Below are 14933 nucleotides of genomic sequence, written 5' to 3' on the forward strand. Positions count from 1 at the left end.
GGGGAAGGAGAATGGAACCATTACCATGAAAGTCATAAGTGCCATGAACAGAAGATCCTTCAGTGGGAAGGGAAGTGGGGAAAAGCAGCCCTCTAGGGACCATTCTGCCTGGATTTGGATATGGGGAAGTGCTGGGCAGGAGGCCGAGGGGCAGAGGCACTGAAGCCTGAAACAGGACACCCCCTCTCACAGAGGACTGCACCTTGGACCCTGCTGTCCCTTCAGCTGTCCAGAGCCCTTCCAGGCCAGAAGTGGCAAACAGTCCTGTGAGACATGGAGGTCCTGGAGATTCCTGGAGAGGGCCAGGCACCACTCAGGGCCTTGTCCATTAGACGGATTCTTCCACCATCTCTCATACCTCTCCTCCTTCATGTACAGGGAGGGGACAGGGAGGGGGCGCCTCCTTGCAGCAGGCCCAGGGCCTCAAGGTGAGAAGTAAGAGGGGGGAAGGGCCTCACCCTGTCCTGGGCTGTAGGACCAGGCCCAGGTACCGAGAGCTCCTTGTCCCAAAGACTCCAGAATCGTAACCCTCAAGCACTTCCTGCTGTGAGGAGCTACGAAGCAAGCAGGGGTCCCCTCAGCAGGATATTATGACAGCACCACATCCCAGCAGTGGAAGGACACTGGTGTGTCACTGAGGTGAGCCTGGGCACAGTGCTGTCTCCTCGGGTCGGGGAGACCCTTTCAGAAGGAGTCAGGGCACTAACTCCCCACCCCCACCCCCACCCCCGATGAACCCCCAGCACACTGTCTTGCTCGGCTGCAAGCCCGCAGCTTTGACCTCAGCTGTTAATCCTCTCAGGTGGGTAAATGGAACACGGGGGTGGGGGAGATCCGTGTATCCCATGCTGGCCCCAGCCCCATAAGCTCTAGAAAACAGATAAGGGCACAGGCCTTTGCCTTTGCAGAATAGGATGGACCACTGGCAGGGAGGAACGCCCGTCTGCCTGTGGAATGAGAGACCGTGATTTCTTAACCTTGATGGAAAAGGGGAAAGCCACATCTTACCAAACTCTTCCGCTGCGTCGTAGGGAATTTAATTACATTTGGACATTGGAATGAGAAGCAGATGTGGCTCTGGCCTGCCGGCCAGCAGCTCTCAAAGGACAGCCGCTGTCCTGTGGTCTGCAGGGCTCAGTGCTATCTCGTCACGCTGGAGGGTAGCGCGGGGAGACCCCTTCCCAGGAACTAGGGTGAGTCTTCCAAGCTTCAGGGCTGGACTTCAGGAAACAGACAGGTCAAGGCCAGCTGCCAGCACCTAGTGCCAAGGACCAGTCTCCAAGCCCTGTCCCCTCTTCATAGCCGGGCAGAGCAGGCCTGTGTGCCGGTGCCTGAGACTCCTCCAGGCCCCTCATTGGCATCCACACAGAGCGGTGGTGTGGCAGCACCTGGATGGGCGTTCTCCATCCCAAGCCCGCCTGCCATGCCCCTCAGCACTGAGTCCACCCTAAATGGCATCGGCCAAGGCTCTGCCCCCAGGTTGGCACCGAGGAGCTGGAGCTAGGAGGGATATTTCAACCCCCTCCTGGGGGGCCCTCCGCCTGCTAGAGACAGCAGAGGCAGCAAAGCTTATTTTTTTACCCAGAGGTCTCACGTGCGTGTCCAGTGCGGGTTCTGCTTCTTAAAGCCCCCCACATGCTTTTCTCATTAGAGCCATACACGCCCAGTGAGGTCACTAGAGCAGACCCTCCCCTCCTGTGCCACAGATGCTGATGCAGATGAGAAGTAAATTGACTCGCTCAGGTCATTTGGCACATCTGTGACAGAACTGAGGCCAGAGCAAAGTCTCAGCCTCTTAGCACAGTCCTCCTCCTCCCCGGGCCGTCCACAGGGAGCGGCAGGGCAGGGCTTCTCCCACATCTGGCCGATCCTCGGCATGGCTCTGGCCAGTCCTCAGACACATCCAAACTAGGGACATAGGAGCTGGGTCAGCGCAGCCTTTTCTGTCCCCTTGTATAGCATGTGGTGACCGCATGTACTCTGCCTTGGTCAGGGTTTCAGGTTTCACTAACGTAGTGGGCACTGAGAGGGTCCCCGGATGTGGGGTGCAGTCGAGGTGGTCTGGGTGGGTGATCTTCTCCTTTCAAGCCAAGACCTGGGGAGGCGTGGGTAAGGTGGCTTTACTGGGAGTGAGGTGTGGCAGCCTTCTTGGGGGAAATGGCCCCAGTCCCCACCAGGCCAGCACACCCTGTGGCTCAGACCTGCCCATGCCACCACTCTTTAGTCGTTCAAAGGCTGCAAAGGAGAACCCGCGCCAGGCTGGAAGCTCTGCCTGGAACTCCAGTGCCCTCCCCACGACACACACAGGCACCGTCCGCTATGCAGGAGAGGTGTGGCTGCAGTAAGGGACAGGCCCCTTCCAAGTCCTCCTCAGTCCTCAGGGCTCTCTCCTCCCCAACCTTTCCCACCTTCATTCTCCCTTCCCCAGCATTGCAGTATACATCTCTCCCGGCATCTGCCCCTGTCCCTGCTGGCACCCGCAGGTGTCTGGGGCTCTAACCTGTCTCTCAGCCCCGCTCATGGCGTTAAGGCCGCAATGGCTTGCTCTCATGAACGGGGCTTCCGGGGGCCTGAGAAGCTTTCCTCTGTGGGTCCTGGAGGGAAGGGGAATGGCTGGGGGAAGGTGACATGCCCGTGCCCTCCCTGGTTGCTCGGGTGGAAGCTCAGGCACAGAGAGGGCCCGCTGCCTACCTGACTTGCAGTGTCCTCAGCCCTCACCCTAGCTAGGTGTTGGTCGTGACTTTCACCTTCTGGGGCGGTGGATGTCTGGCGGCATCTGAGGTCTCTCATCCTCAGGTCTCCCAGCAAACCCTGCTGCGGCTTTAAAGCACCTGTGCCTGGCCCCAGTGGCCAAGGGCAGCAGTTCCAGGCATCCTGAATCAAAGAATCAAAAGCACCAGGGATTTCCCTTCAGTGTTTGGAGCTGGTGAGGGCTGGATGCAGGATACGCCATGCGGTCCTGCTTCATTCTGACAGCATTCTGGATCTCACTACCTGAGAGGTCAGAAACAAAAGCTGGGCAAGGAGGAAAGAAAGCATGTTCCTGGGAGCCTGTGTGTGGAAAGAGACTCCAGCCAGGAAGGAGGCCATGCCGGCCCCCAGGCCCCAGCACTCAGGCAGGAGCTCTCAGGAGCCCAGGCTGTGTTGCGGGGAAGGCACCAGTGCATGAGGTGCCTGGGCCAGGGGGTCTGTGCTCAAACTTAGGCATGAAGCCCCAGAGATAACAGCAGGCCAGAGTGAGCCCTGCCTCTCACCTGCTCCCTGGTGCCTGCAGCCCAAGCCAGGGTTCCTGTTAGCAGAAGCAGAGGAGTCTTTTCATCCCCAGCTTCCAGAAGCTGCCCTCCTTCCTTCCTCCAGCATGCCTGGGAAGGGAACAGAAACCCCTGCCAGAGGAGAAAGGGGACTCCCTTCTCAGTCCCTGCTAGCCCGGCCCCCCATCCTCCCAAGTGCTCACTGCTGGTGGGCAAAGAGGACTCCTGGTCTGTGGGCATGGCAGCCTGGCAGCCTGTGAGCTCTGAAGTCTTAGGGAGGAACCTGGTGGGGAGGGGAGCCCCACACTGCTGGGTGAAGCCTGGCGGGGCGGGTGGTGGGGAAGAGGGAAAGCGCAGGGGAGCCAGGAAACCTGGGAGGTGGGTATACTGAGTGCAGTGGGAAGCAGGGCTGCCTTTAACTGCTGCACTTTTCACCTCCTAAAAAGTGCCCTGGGGGCTGCGGCTGGCTCCATCCCAGAGTGTGGTCTCTGACAAGGCTGTCAGGGGTTTAGAGCCAATCTCAGCCAACTCCTTCTCTGTCGCACAGAGCAGGTCCCCGCCTCCTCAGCCACCCTCTGGAAGAGACAGCAGTTGTTTTCAGGCACAGGACTGGTGTAAGACAAACAGCCCCGAGCCATGTCTGCCTGGGCCACCACCTCTCCAGGTGCCAGCGCCAGCACCAGGAAGCTGCCAGCCCTGCTCAGCCCCACACAAGTTGGTCAAGTCTTCCCTCCACTCAGCCTCTCTCTCTCCAAGCCTCATTTTGCATAGCCAGTCCTGTTTGCAGGACATAACGGCCCTGTGTGCAGGCCCCTTGCTGACCAAGTTGATCCTTGGGGCAGACCCCATGTGGTCCATTTACTGAACTTAGAGCAGTCACGTGACCCGCTGGTCTCCTCTTCACATGTCCCATCAAGGGAAAATGCAGAAAATGCCTGACCTCCTAATGAGAGGACCTCCCCAACTATGTACCTCACTCCCCATTCAGGAACCCCCAGGCAGAAGGGGACTGAAGCTATTGGTTGCAAACCTCCTCAAAGCCAGGCACTGGGCAAGCGCGGGCGGCTCGGCTGGCTGCTGTGTGCCGCGAAGCCATCCGCTCCCCTGGGCCACCAGCAAGCCCAGCCCCAGCAAGGGTCTTAACCACAGTCCTTGCTGATGTGGGAGAGCTGAGAGGTGGATGCAGAAGGGAAAAATCGATGCATGTCAACAGGGTTGGAAATTTATTTTCCATCTTGGAAGAGGGTATTTGCAAAGAGACGAGGAGGGCAATGAAAAGCTGTAAACACATATCTGCCATCTTCCTCCCTGGGCCATTTCTTGATTAAAAAGAAAGAATCCTTCCCAAACTCCAGTGGAAGCCAAGCTGATGAGGGCCTGGATGGCAGAGACACCTGCTGGGGAGGGAGGCTGGAGAGGGACCCTGTAGTCCTGTGGATCATCACAATGACTAATCCGATTGCAGCAATAATAGTAACTCACATTTGCTGACTGGAAGCGTTAAGCACTTTGTGATGCACTCTACATGCATTATTTAATTTCATTCTTAGAACCAGGCCATGACACAGACATTGTTAACCTCATGTTCGGGAACCTGAGGCACAACGATTCGAGTAGCTTTCCTAAAGTCTCCCAGGTAGCAGGTGGCCGGGGGCTATGCTCGTAACCACTTCCCTAAACGCCTCCACCAAGCTGGGCAGACACTGCCCCTCTGCCTTCTCGGGTTCTCCGAGTTGGGGGGATGGACTGGCTGGGGGAAACATCCTCATCCTCCCGCTCACTGCTGGAAGCAGGCAGAGCTGTGGGTGCAGGGTCAGACTGGACCCTAAGGTCTCATCCTACTCCCACCAGGCAGCGTGGGTGGAGAAATGCAGCCAGGGCTCAGTCACAGTGCTCTGCCAGTCCCTTCAGTGGGCAGCATCAATGCTCATGTACAGAGCCGTGGACGCTGCTCCTTTTGTGGTGGCAGAAGTGCCAGAGCTGCCCAAGGCTGAACCAGGGGCCCCAGGCAGCCTCTTCCTAAACACATACAGAGCACTGCCCTCCCTGGCCCCACTCAGGTCCCTGGACTAGGGCTCAATGCCCCTGCTTCCAGAAGCCAGAGGAGCTTTTCTCAGAGCCTTTGATTGGCCAGACGTCCAGCTTGGAAGAGACCCAGAGGACACCAAGCCCGCAGCAGGACTTCCTCACTCTTTTGTTTTGTTTTGTTTTTTGAGATGCCAGGCTGGAGTGTAGTGGCACAACCATAGCCCACTGCAGCCTGGAGCACCTGGGTTCAAGGGATCTTCCTGCCTCCCGAGTAGCTGGGACTACAGGCACATGCTACCACGCCTGGCTAATCTTTTAATTTTTGGACACGGTTTTGCTGTGTTGCCCAAGATGATCTTGAACTCTTGGCTTCAAGTGATCCCCTTGCCTTGGCTTCCCAAAGTGTGGGATTACAGGCGTGAGCCACTGCACCCTGCCCGACTTCACCTCCGACCTGCTGCTGGGCGCCCTGGTTTGGCCTCTCCAGCTTTCCCTGCGTCTCACACAGGCCCTGTGCCCTCCGCATTTCACCCCTCCCAGGGAGTCTGCTGCCCACCAACTCACAGCCTGGCAAAGGGACCACAACACTGCACTGTGGGCGGGGGGGCAGGGGCCATGCTGCATGACCCAGCTCAGGAGTAGGGTGAGGTGTGGGCAGCTGTGCCCTTGCCTCCTTACAGACAGAGAGCGACCCCACCCCACGCCATCTCCCTGGGCACACGCTCCCAGGTGACCAGGGTTGCTTCTCTCTAAAAAGGCCAGCCCCCTGTCTCTGCCCCCTCTGACACCTCTGAGTTTGGATGGGCTCCATATGGAGTGGGGCAGCATGTAGATCCAGCTTGCTTTTTTTTTTTTTTTCACCCTGAGAACAGTAGTGCCAAGGATCGAGCTGTCTCATCCTTCACTTGTTGCACGAGAGCAGAGGCACCTTTCCTTCAGGTGCTACTCATTCATCATCCCCCTACCCCTGGGGCCTGTCTATCCTGGCCCAAGGCATAGAGGGGCAGCTGCGGGTAACAGGCCCATTTCCAATAAGAGCCAACAGGAATGGCTCTCCAGCATGGGCATGGGGGCCGGTCTTAGTGATGCCGGAGCTGCCAGCACCCTGTGGCCTGCACCAGCACCCATTCTTTCTTGGGGCATGGGGGAAGGGGATGAAGAACCAGGGCTAGTGGCTGCTACCTCTTCCTTGGTTTTGCTCTCTGCAGCGTGGGTATATAGCTCCCACCGCCCAGGGAAACCACATCCCTGGAGAATGCAAGATCACAATGAGGTGACTGGGTCTAGCCGCTTGCCTGAGAGCCACTCCTCCTCTCCTGCCCTACTTCGGGGCCTGGAGAACAAGCTCTTTTAGAGCTTTTCCCACTGACCAGAATCTCCACACCTCTAAGTGGGGAGGCGGCTGGGGACACTTTCCTTATTTCCTGCCACAGAGCCCCCAGCACTCCCTTCCGGGCCCTGGCAAGTTCCTCATGGACTTCCCCCACAGGTCCACCTCAGCCACAGGACAGCTGCCCAGACCTGGGGGTCTTGGGAGTGGGGGAGGAGGGCAGCAGCCAGGAGTTGGGCCACTGAGTCAGAAGGTCCAAGGGCACCCCTAAAAACTGCAGTCTATCTCCCTGTCCTCTTCCGGCAACCCACCCGCATGGGACCCCATCTGGCACTGCATGGGCCGTAGGTCCCCACCCCTCCCCCTTCCTAAAACTGTTCCTCATGCTGAACCTGTGACTCCTCTCCCCCTCCCCCACACTGAACGGAGTCTTGGCCCCCTCTGTCACAGCAGATCCATCTCTGCGACCTCCAAGACCGACTGGTCCCCAGCCCCTACACATGCATGTCACTGTCCTCCTTGACTGCAAGCTCCCCTCCTCACGGTGTGCCCCCGCACCTCCTGACACCTCTCCACCTGCTTGCAGAGATCAGTGTACTTCTCAATCGTTGTCCATATCTTTTCCAAAAAGATTCCTCAATGCTTTTCTTTTCAAAAGGGAAAAAAAAAGGAAAAAAAAAACAATGCCAACAGCCCAGCGTCCGTGAGCAACCCAACAGTAACAAAGCATGCGTTCGGGATGGAGGAAGGTAAGGCCACACATTTCCGTTTGCCGCTTGCTCCTAGGGCTGGGCGGCCGGGATGACTTGGAGTGGGGAATCTGAGCAGCCTTCCTCCCCTCCACTTCCCACACACACCCCTGCCTGCAGGGGGAGGAACAGAAGGGGTCTGAGAGGAGGCATGGAGAAAAGCACCCACAAAGCTGCCCTGGGGCCAGCAAGCCACCGTTTCTTTCACTGTTAGTCTGTGTTGAAGAATGGGCCCCCACCTCCCCTTGCCACATCTTTTATTCATTCATTCATTCATTCATGCTAGAAATGTTTAGGGCACCCATGATTTTCCAGGCCACTAGGGATACAGAGATAAGGCACAGAACCCCCCTGAGGGGGTCTCCTCTAGATGAGGAGACACATGGGAGGGTGAGGGGGCCTGGGCTAGGAGTCAGCATAGCGCAGGGTGGGGTCTGGCAGGCTCTGTCGGGGGGCAGGACGGGCTCACAGAGGAGCGGATACTGGTGCTAAGCTTTGGAAGATGAGTAGGTGTTCTGGGGCCCAGGGAGCCAGTGTAGGGCTTTTTAGAGCAATTTACATGAGCACAGGCCCGGAGGCCTAGAACCACCTGGATGGGTCCAAACACCACACAGCTTCATCACTTTCATGTCTCAGACATAATAACGGGTACCACTAGTGAGGGGTTGGCAGCAGGTCATGGGAAGGCCATTTCATAGTGCTGGGGAGTTCAGAGCTTGCCCTGGGAACTGTTAGGAGTGGTTGAAGGCTTTTACGCAGAGGAAAAGCAAGATGAGGGCCGTGCTGTAGACAGCCCACTCTGGCTTTGGCGCAGGGCGGGTGACCTGGAGTCAGGAGACCGAGGCGCACAGTGCAGGCTTAGCCAGGGCAGAGGCAGAGGAGGGAGAAGTTCAGCAGAGCCTTGGTTACCCTGGGATGCAGGGGCGAGGGAGGAACGCTGCCCCCATCCATCTTACCCAGGCCTAACTGACAAAGGGAAAGTTCGAACAAGGCACTCGGGCAGTCCCTGGCCCCCAAGAACAGCACATTCATCTTGTAAGCCCCTGGGCGGCTTTCCCTGCACTGTGGTGTGATGGGCTGGGGTGCGTCCATGAAGACTGATTGGTGGGACCACCGAAGCTGCTGGGGTATTTGCTGGGGGCCTATGCCAGGGGACGGTGGGGGTGCCATGCCTGGGCCTGGGCTCCCGTTTCCTGGCTTCCTTGGCAGTGTGGACATAGAGGCATTTTGCATCAAGGCTGTTGAAGCTGTCCCTGAGCTGTAAAAAGGGGCCAGCCTTCCCCATCCTGGTGGCCCTGCCTGCTTCTTCCTCGGGGGCCTTCTTCCTTAGGCCTGGCGGCCCGATCCTAAGGAAGCCCCTGCTTTTCTTGCTCCTGCCGGTGCTCTTCTCCCGCCCGCCTGGCCCTGCTGTCAGCGCCCCCTAGTGCCGGGCCGGCCGCGCATGAGGGCGGTGGTACCTCAGAGATCGCCCACAACTCGGCTTGCTTGTGGGGAAAGAAGGCAACAGAGGGGACTCTTGGAATCTGGAGCTTCCACGTAGAATCCCCAGGGTCTACTCTTGGCTTTACCACCCTCTCCATCTCATAGCACGATGGCCTGTCACCCCAAATTACGGTGATACTGAAGAAGGACCAGGAAAAAAAGATCCTACCTGCCTTGTTTTCTATCTGTATCCAGATAGCTCTTGACTTTCCCAGGCAGCCAATGTCCCTTGGAGGTCAGGGTCCATAGTCAGGCCCTCGGCCCCTGTCCACAGTCCCATCCCCCTACTTTCCGCAATTTGCCAAGAGGCCCTGGTGTCCCAATGAACTGTCCCACCGAGACCCAGGCCACAGACGCGGCTGATGGATCCCAAGGGCCCCTCCCCCGACAAGGCCCAGGTGCCTGCCTCCTCCCCACTCCACTCTGTGGCCGCTGCAGGCCTGCAGAGAGTGGGGGTCAGTGGCTCGTTCCTGGCTGGCTGGTGCTGGCCGGCCCAGGAGTGAAGGCCGTGACCCCTTCATTCCCTAACCAGAGCCAGCTGTACTGCGCGTGTGGTGGCAGGAGGCCTGGGAGCGGTTGCAGGCTGAAGACCAAGGTCTCAAGCCAGACCAGATGAGTGCAACGTTTGTGCACATCTTGCTTTTTCAAATGACTGCTTTGAAGTCCTGCACTCCTGGGTGGACAGGCCAGACCCCCTCAGTCACAGGCAGGCATTCCTTGGAGAAGGTTGCAGGTCTACATATCTTGGCTTGGGGCAGACACCAGAGACTGCCCAGTATGTCTGTGCCCACATGTCAGAGCCCCCGGGGGAGCCTGAAAGGGAATCGGAACTGGCCACCTTCAGAAAGCCAAGAAGTCATTGGTTCTTCCTTACACTCAGCAAGCAGGGAATTCCGTTCCCAATCCACCTACCCCAGGACCTGACTTGGGTCCAGAGATGGTAGGACAGTTGAGGGGCCCATAGCTGAATGAGATGGGTCGAGCTGCCATATCTGAGATGGCGTGCAGGGCCAATATGGATGTGCAGGGCCAAGGAGGCAGAGGAGGAGGAGGGCAGGACTCCCTGCCTGCCCTTCAGGTTGATGCTGAGGGGCATCCAGGAGACTTGGGGCCCAAGAGGAAAGGAGAAAGGAGGCACCTCAGGCAAACAGGGGCCCTCTCTTCACTGGAGAAGGCCCCGCTTAAACCAGGCATCCTCTCCCAGGGAAACAGGACACTTGCCAGGAGGTGCCAAAGATGAGCCAAGACCTGGCCATCAGGCGGACTGTGTGGGTGAGCATGAGTGAACGAGTGAGTGGCAAAGCCAGGCAGAAGCTCCAGGCACAGGCAGGGTAGGAGAGAGGTGGGGACAGATCAGGCAGGGGCGCTGCAGGACCTCTGGTGTCCTGGCTTCTCCCCACCTGCCTCCCCTGTAGAGCCAGGACAGGAGGCACTGTGGAGTTGGGGGCATGCTGGCTGAGCATGAGTGTGTGCAGGTGCGGGTACAGGCCCCGTGAAGAGCTGTGTCGTCCACACACATTGTCAGGGTGGCCGTGCTTTGGGCCTAAAGGGCTTCCCGCAATAGGGAGACCGTGCTCTCACACTGGAGTCTGCCAGCCAGGGGGCTTTCCCTCCCCTGGCTGAGCCTTCCTGTGACCTGAGCTGCCCCCTGCCCATCCAGGGAGCAGTGGGGATCCGCCTGTGGAAGGACACAAGTGAACCCAGAATGGTGCCTCAAGGCAGGCAGCCTGGCCCAGATGGTGCCCCCACTCCCCAGGCCCAACTCTAACCAGGCCTGGCCCTCTCCTGTGTCTTGCAGAACTTCAGCGAGAGGGAAGCATCGAGACTCTGAGTAACAGCTCAGGCTCCACCAGTGGCAGCATACCAAGAAACTTTGATGGCTACCGATCTCCGCTGCCCACCAATGAGAGCCAGCCCCTCAGCCTCTTCCCGACTGGCTTCCCGTAGGTACCAGCAATCTGCTTCTGACTGGCCAGCCCCCTCCCCTGCCGGAGGAGGGGAGAAGCCCCGCTCTGGTCCTACCCTCCAGTTTCTGCTCCTCCTTCATCAACCACCTTCCCCAAGCTTAGTGACAGCAGCCACCCATCCTACCTGGATGGAGAAGAGACCCTTCTCCAAGCACCTCGGCGCACCTGCCCTCTGCCACACCTGTCGGTGGAGGCTGTGGCCAGGAGAGACTGCAGAAGCTCGGTCCCTGTGTATGTTTGCATATGACATCCTGCATTGGATCCGCTTTTGTATTTTTTAACCATACCCACGGTGGGGCGGGGAGGGGGGCCTGGAACAGTGACCAGATCTGGGGGCCTGAGTGGGGACAGAGTTGATGGTCCACCTGGCCATCTTGACCCTGAGTGGATAGTCACAGCCTCAGCTCACGTCTGTCTGTGACACGCTGCGCCCAACTTCCCCTGGTCAGCCCCACTCCAGCACAGGGTGAACAGAGGCCCAGAGTACTAAGGAAGGAGGAAGGGAGGAGACGCCTCTTCTTCCTCCTTTCTTTCCCCATCTGTTCATGGGAAGAGTTTGTCTTTCTTATCTTTAAGCCCCTTTACCCTGGTCCTGTACTGATCAGTGAAGGAAACCGTGGTTACTGAGGCCCTGTCAAAAAGTGCACGTCTTGTCCAATAAATCACGCTGCAATTGGTGTCTATCCCTGAGTTGCTGGGGTCAGGGTCCTCTCCAAACGCTGAGCAGAGTCCTTTGGCCTGAGTGCCCAGGATCCCAACACCCCCTTTCATGTGCAGCTTGGGGGCAGAAGGAGTCAGTGGAGGGTTGGAATAGGAAGAACTTTTGTCCTGGAATTTGGATGGGGCCTGATTTAAGCCCATTCTCCAAGCATCTTGATTTAAGTCCATTCTCTAAGCATCTTGCCTGTTACCAGAGGTAGTGAGTTCTTGGGGTGCCACAGGGTTGGACCCTCCTCCCTGGGGATCAGGGCTTGCCATGTGCTGGTGGGTTGTTGTTGGGGGGAGAGTCTGGCAAAGCCTTACCTGGGGGGTACCTTGTAATTGCTTCTCTTTTTAAACTCAGAAGATGGAAGGGTGGTCAGGTGAAGGTGGGTATCTCATGAAACCTGGCTGGAACCTTCAGATGACAAGTTCCTGATTTTGTCCCCCTGCCCCACCACCACCACTTCTGGACCTAAAGTCAGTGGCAACAAGGAAACAAGAACAGGGAGAACAAATGGTGCACTGAGCAGGAAGGAGACGAATGCTAGTCCTTTGTCCCCTTCCCTGGCCCACACTTCCCAGAGACCCCAGGGAGGCCTTGAAGAATGGAAGGAAACCCACAGAGCCAGGTGTGGTTTGGGTGAAGTTTAATGGAACAGCCACAGAAAAGTTGAGTTCACAAACAGGCCTTCCCATGCAACTGTCCAGCCAGAGCTGGGGCAGCTCCTGGGGACTCTGCCCGCCTCACACACACCCATCCCATCCATGGTGCCTGAGAGGCCTTCGTCTTCAGTACCCTTCACCAGATCAGTTGGGCATGTTGAGGGCAGAGGTGGAGGGTTGTTGAATCATACTAGGCTCTGTAAGCTAAAAAGATGATCCTGCATGGGGTGGCATAAGCCAGTCCCTCCTGCCTGGGCACCTGCAGGGAAGAGGTCACATGCCAGACTGAGGCATGCCGGGAACACTAGCCTGGCCCCAACAGTAGGGGGTGCTGGAGGAGCTGCAGCTTTTCCCCATCTTGCTGAATTATTGATGGGCCTGGCACTGCCCCTACCCCCAGCTACAGCCATGTTTCAGTCATGGGGATGAGGAGGAGCGTGCTACCAGGCTACCTGTGCATGCTGCCCATGGCCTGTCTTCCTAGGGATGGCTTCAGCTGCCCTAGGAAGCATGAGCCCCTCTGAAACTACCCCAGGACACATGAATGTGGCAGAGACCTTGCTGCCAGGGGCTCTCTCAGCCATTCAGGGAACTGGCTGGCAGCTTACAGAGTCAGGAGTCCTCCCTGGCCTGGCCCTTCCCCTCCAGCGGGGCAAAACAGCTGTGGCCTCCCCCAGGCAGGGAAAGTGGTGGGTGTAGGGCTGGACTTGCCGGCTGAGCTTGCAGGACAATCTGGTTATTCATCTGCTTGAAGCCAGGGCAACTCTTTGAGTATGTGGGGGAAGGGTGAGGATAAGAGAGACCAGATAAGCTGGCCCCACAGCGGCTGCCACTGGAGCTCAGGTTATCAGAAAGGCCCTGGGCCTGGCCTCCGGCTAATTGGGGAGGTTATGAAGCCTGCCATAGCCTGTAATCAGCTGGAAGTGAGAGCTGGGCCCCAGGGTGGGGGACCTCACTGGCCACTGGCCCCAGAGCAGCCGCTTCCTATCCTCTACAGATAACATCCAGGGCAATCTGGGACTCTCCCCCAGCCCCAGCAGACCTCATGGTGGCATCACCTGGGAGGGCATCAGAACATGAATCAAACTGTGGCTGGATCAGGGGACCTTTAGGAATCCATGTGACCTCCCGATCCTCTCAGCACTACCTGGTCAACAGGCAGCTTTACTACGGACTTCCAATTTGATGAAGGACAAATATCTTCATGATCTGGAAAGAGGCTGGTGGGAGCCAGCGTGGCAACTGAAGGAGCGAGAGTACTGTCTGGGATGAGAAAAGGCCCGGAGGCCTGAGGCCAATTCAAGCACACAAGCTCCAACATCAGGGCCAGCCCCTCTGTAAACGAGCAGAGGCCAGGCCAGGCAGCCACCAGTCTGGAAGTGGATATGGTTTCTCAGTGATAATTTTTTATTTTCACAATTCAGGGACTCATGAAACTAGAAGGTACCTGAGAGTTCTGTTCGATCCTCATTTTTTGCAGATGACAAGCAAGCCTGAGCCCCAGAGAAGGGCAGGGCCTTGCCCAAGGTCACAAAGTCACACGCCTAGTGAGCTGATCCCTGTCTGCACCTGGCTGCTTAACACCCTGGCCAGTTCCCTTAGAGGGACCCAAATCCGAGCTGACCTCCTTGTCCTGTGCCCCTATCCCATCCAGGACGCTGACCCTGCTGACCCCCATGCAGACTCCATCAGGCTTCCTGCCCGGGCTGACTGAATTTGCAGCTGCTCCCTTGCCCCTGTGTAGTTGGAAGGCAGCCCCCTCACTGCAGACCTAGAACTGGAGGCTCTAGAGGCAAAGGGACAGTGCATCCTGTATGTCTCGAATTCAGAGCAAGAGCCCAGGGGAGGGTGGCAGCCCTGGCATCTCAGGATCACCTTGCTGTAGGAGCAAGGGTAGGCAGCTCAGCAGCACCGGCTTCTTAGGAGTGGGTTTGGACTTGCTCTCTTTAAGGTCCCAGGGTCCCATCCCAGCTCTGCCACCGGCAGGTACGTGGCCTTGGGTACATGACTGCACCTCTGGGGTTCAGGGTCCTCATGTGTAAAGGAGGGAGTAGAGGGGAGAGAGCAGCATGCCCTTCCCGGGGGCGCGACAGAGCGGAAGCAGGCAGAGAGGAAGCTGCGGATCCACAAGGCAAACCCATGGTTCCAGGGGAAGTTGACAGCCAGGCCAGGTGCCCCTTAGCAGGGATGGGGAGGGCGGAGGCGGCACAACGGGAGCCCGGATTGTGGCACGCCTTAACCACGCTGCTCCAGGAAATCCCGACCCGCTCCCAGCGAAAGCGTCTCCGAACGCGAACCCAGAGCCTGTGAGCGCGCCGGCAAGCCCCGCCCCTCTGTCGCAGGTGGGCCTGTTCTAGGGGGTCCTTCCTGCGCTCTACCCCGTCTCTCAAGCCACTCAGTCGATCGCCCCGTTCACGCTCCCGTGATCCCAGACACCCATAACCATGATCTCGCCTCCATGCACATCCAACGCACGAAGGTTCACAGACGTGCACCTCACTTCTGCGGACCAGGTGTCCCAAGCGTACAGCCGCCACCCGCGGAACCGCGGCCCGGGGCCAGTGAGTCGTCTGCAGCTCCCCGGGTTACGGGATTCCCCAGAACTCTGGGAAAGTTACCCGAAGTCCATCGGGGATGTGATCTCGCCCTCAGGTGCAGAACGACGCCCTTCCCGGGCCCACAGCTGCCAGGCTGGGCCTTGCCATCGCATGCGCCGGGGAAGACCAGGGACCGGGCCACACAGGCCGTGGCTGCAGAGGCG

General features: G+C 58.2%; 1 protein-coding gene and 1 long non-coding RNA gene across 6 annotated transcripts in view; one reads left to right on the top strand and one right to left on the bottom strand.

Moving 5' to 3' along the window:
* Positions 1-11497, top strand: part of BCAS3 (breast carcinoma amplified sequence 3) — a 764111-nt gene extending 752614 nt beyond the window's left edge. For 2 of the 4 annotated variants that reach the window (XM_011979152.1, XM_011979154.1), the window contains one exon: positions 10639-11497. In XM_011979152.1, the coding sequence (XP_011834542.1) occupies positions 10639-10787 (149 nt within the window). In that variant the 3' untranslated portion in view covers positions 10788-11497. Of the gene's footprint in view, positions 1-7267; positions 7359-10638 lie in introns of all 4 variants that reach the window. The other 2 variants (XM_011979153.1, XM_011979151.1) reach the window with 2 other exon arrangements.
* A 647-nt stretch (positions 11498-12144) lies between these two features.
* Positions 12145-14933, bottom strand: part of LOC105539054 — a 5962-nt gene continuing 3173 nt past the window's right edge. For both annotated transcript variants that reach the window (XR_001005997.1, XR_001005996.1), the window contains exon 2: positions 12145-12431. This is a non-coding gene — a long non-coding RNA (uncharacterized LOC105539054). The remainder of the gene's footprint in view (positions 12432-14933) is intronic.

Source organism: Mandrillus leucophaeus, unplaced genomic scaffold (genome assembly GCF_000951045.1).
Source record: "Mandrillus leucophaeus isolate KB7577 unplaced genomic scaffold, Mleu.le_1.0 Scaffold20, whole genome shotgun sequence".
NCBI lineage: Eukaryota > Metazoa > Chordata > Mammalia > Primates > Cercopithecidae > Mandrillus > Mandrillus leucophaeus.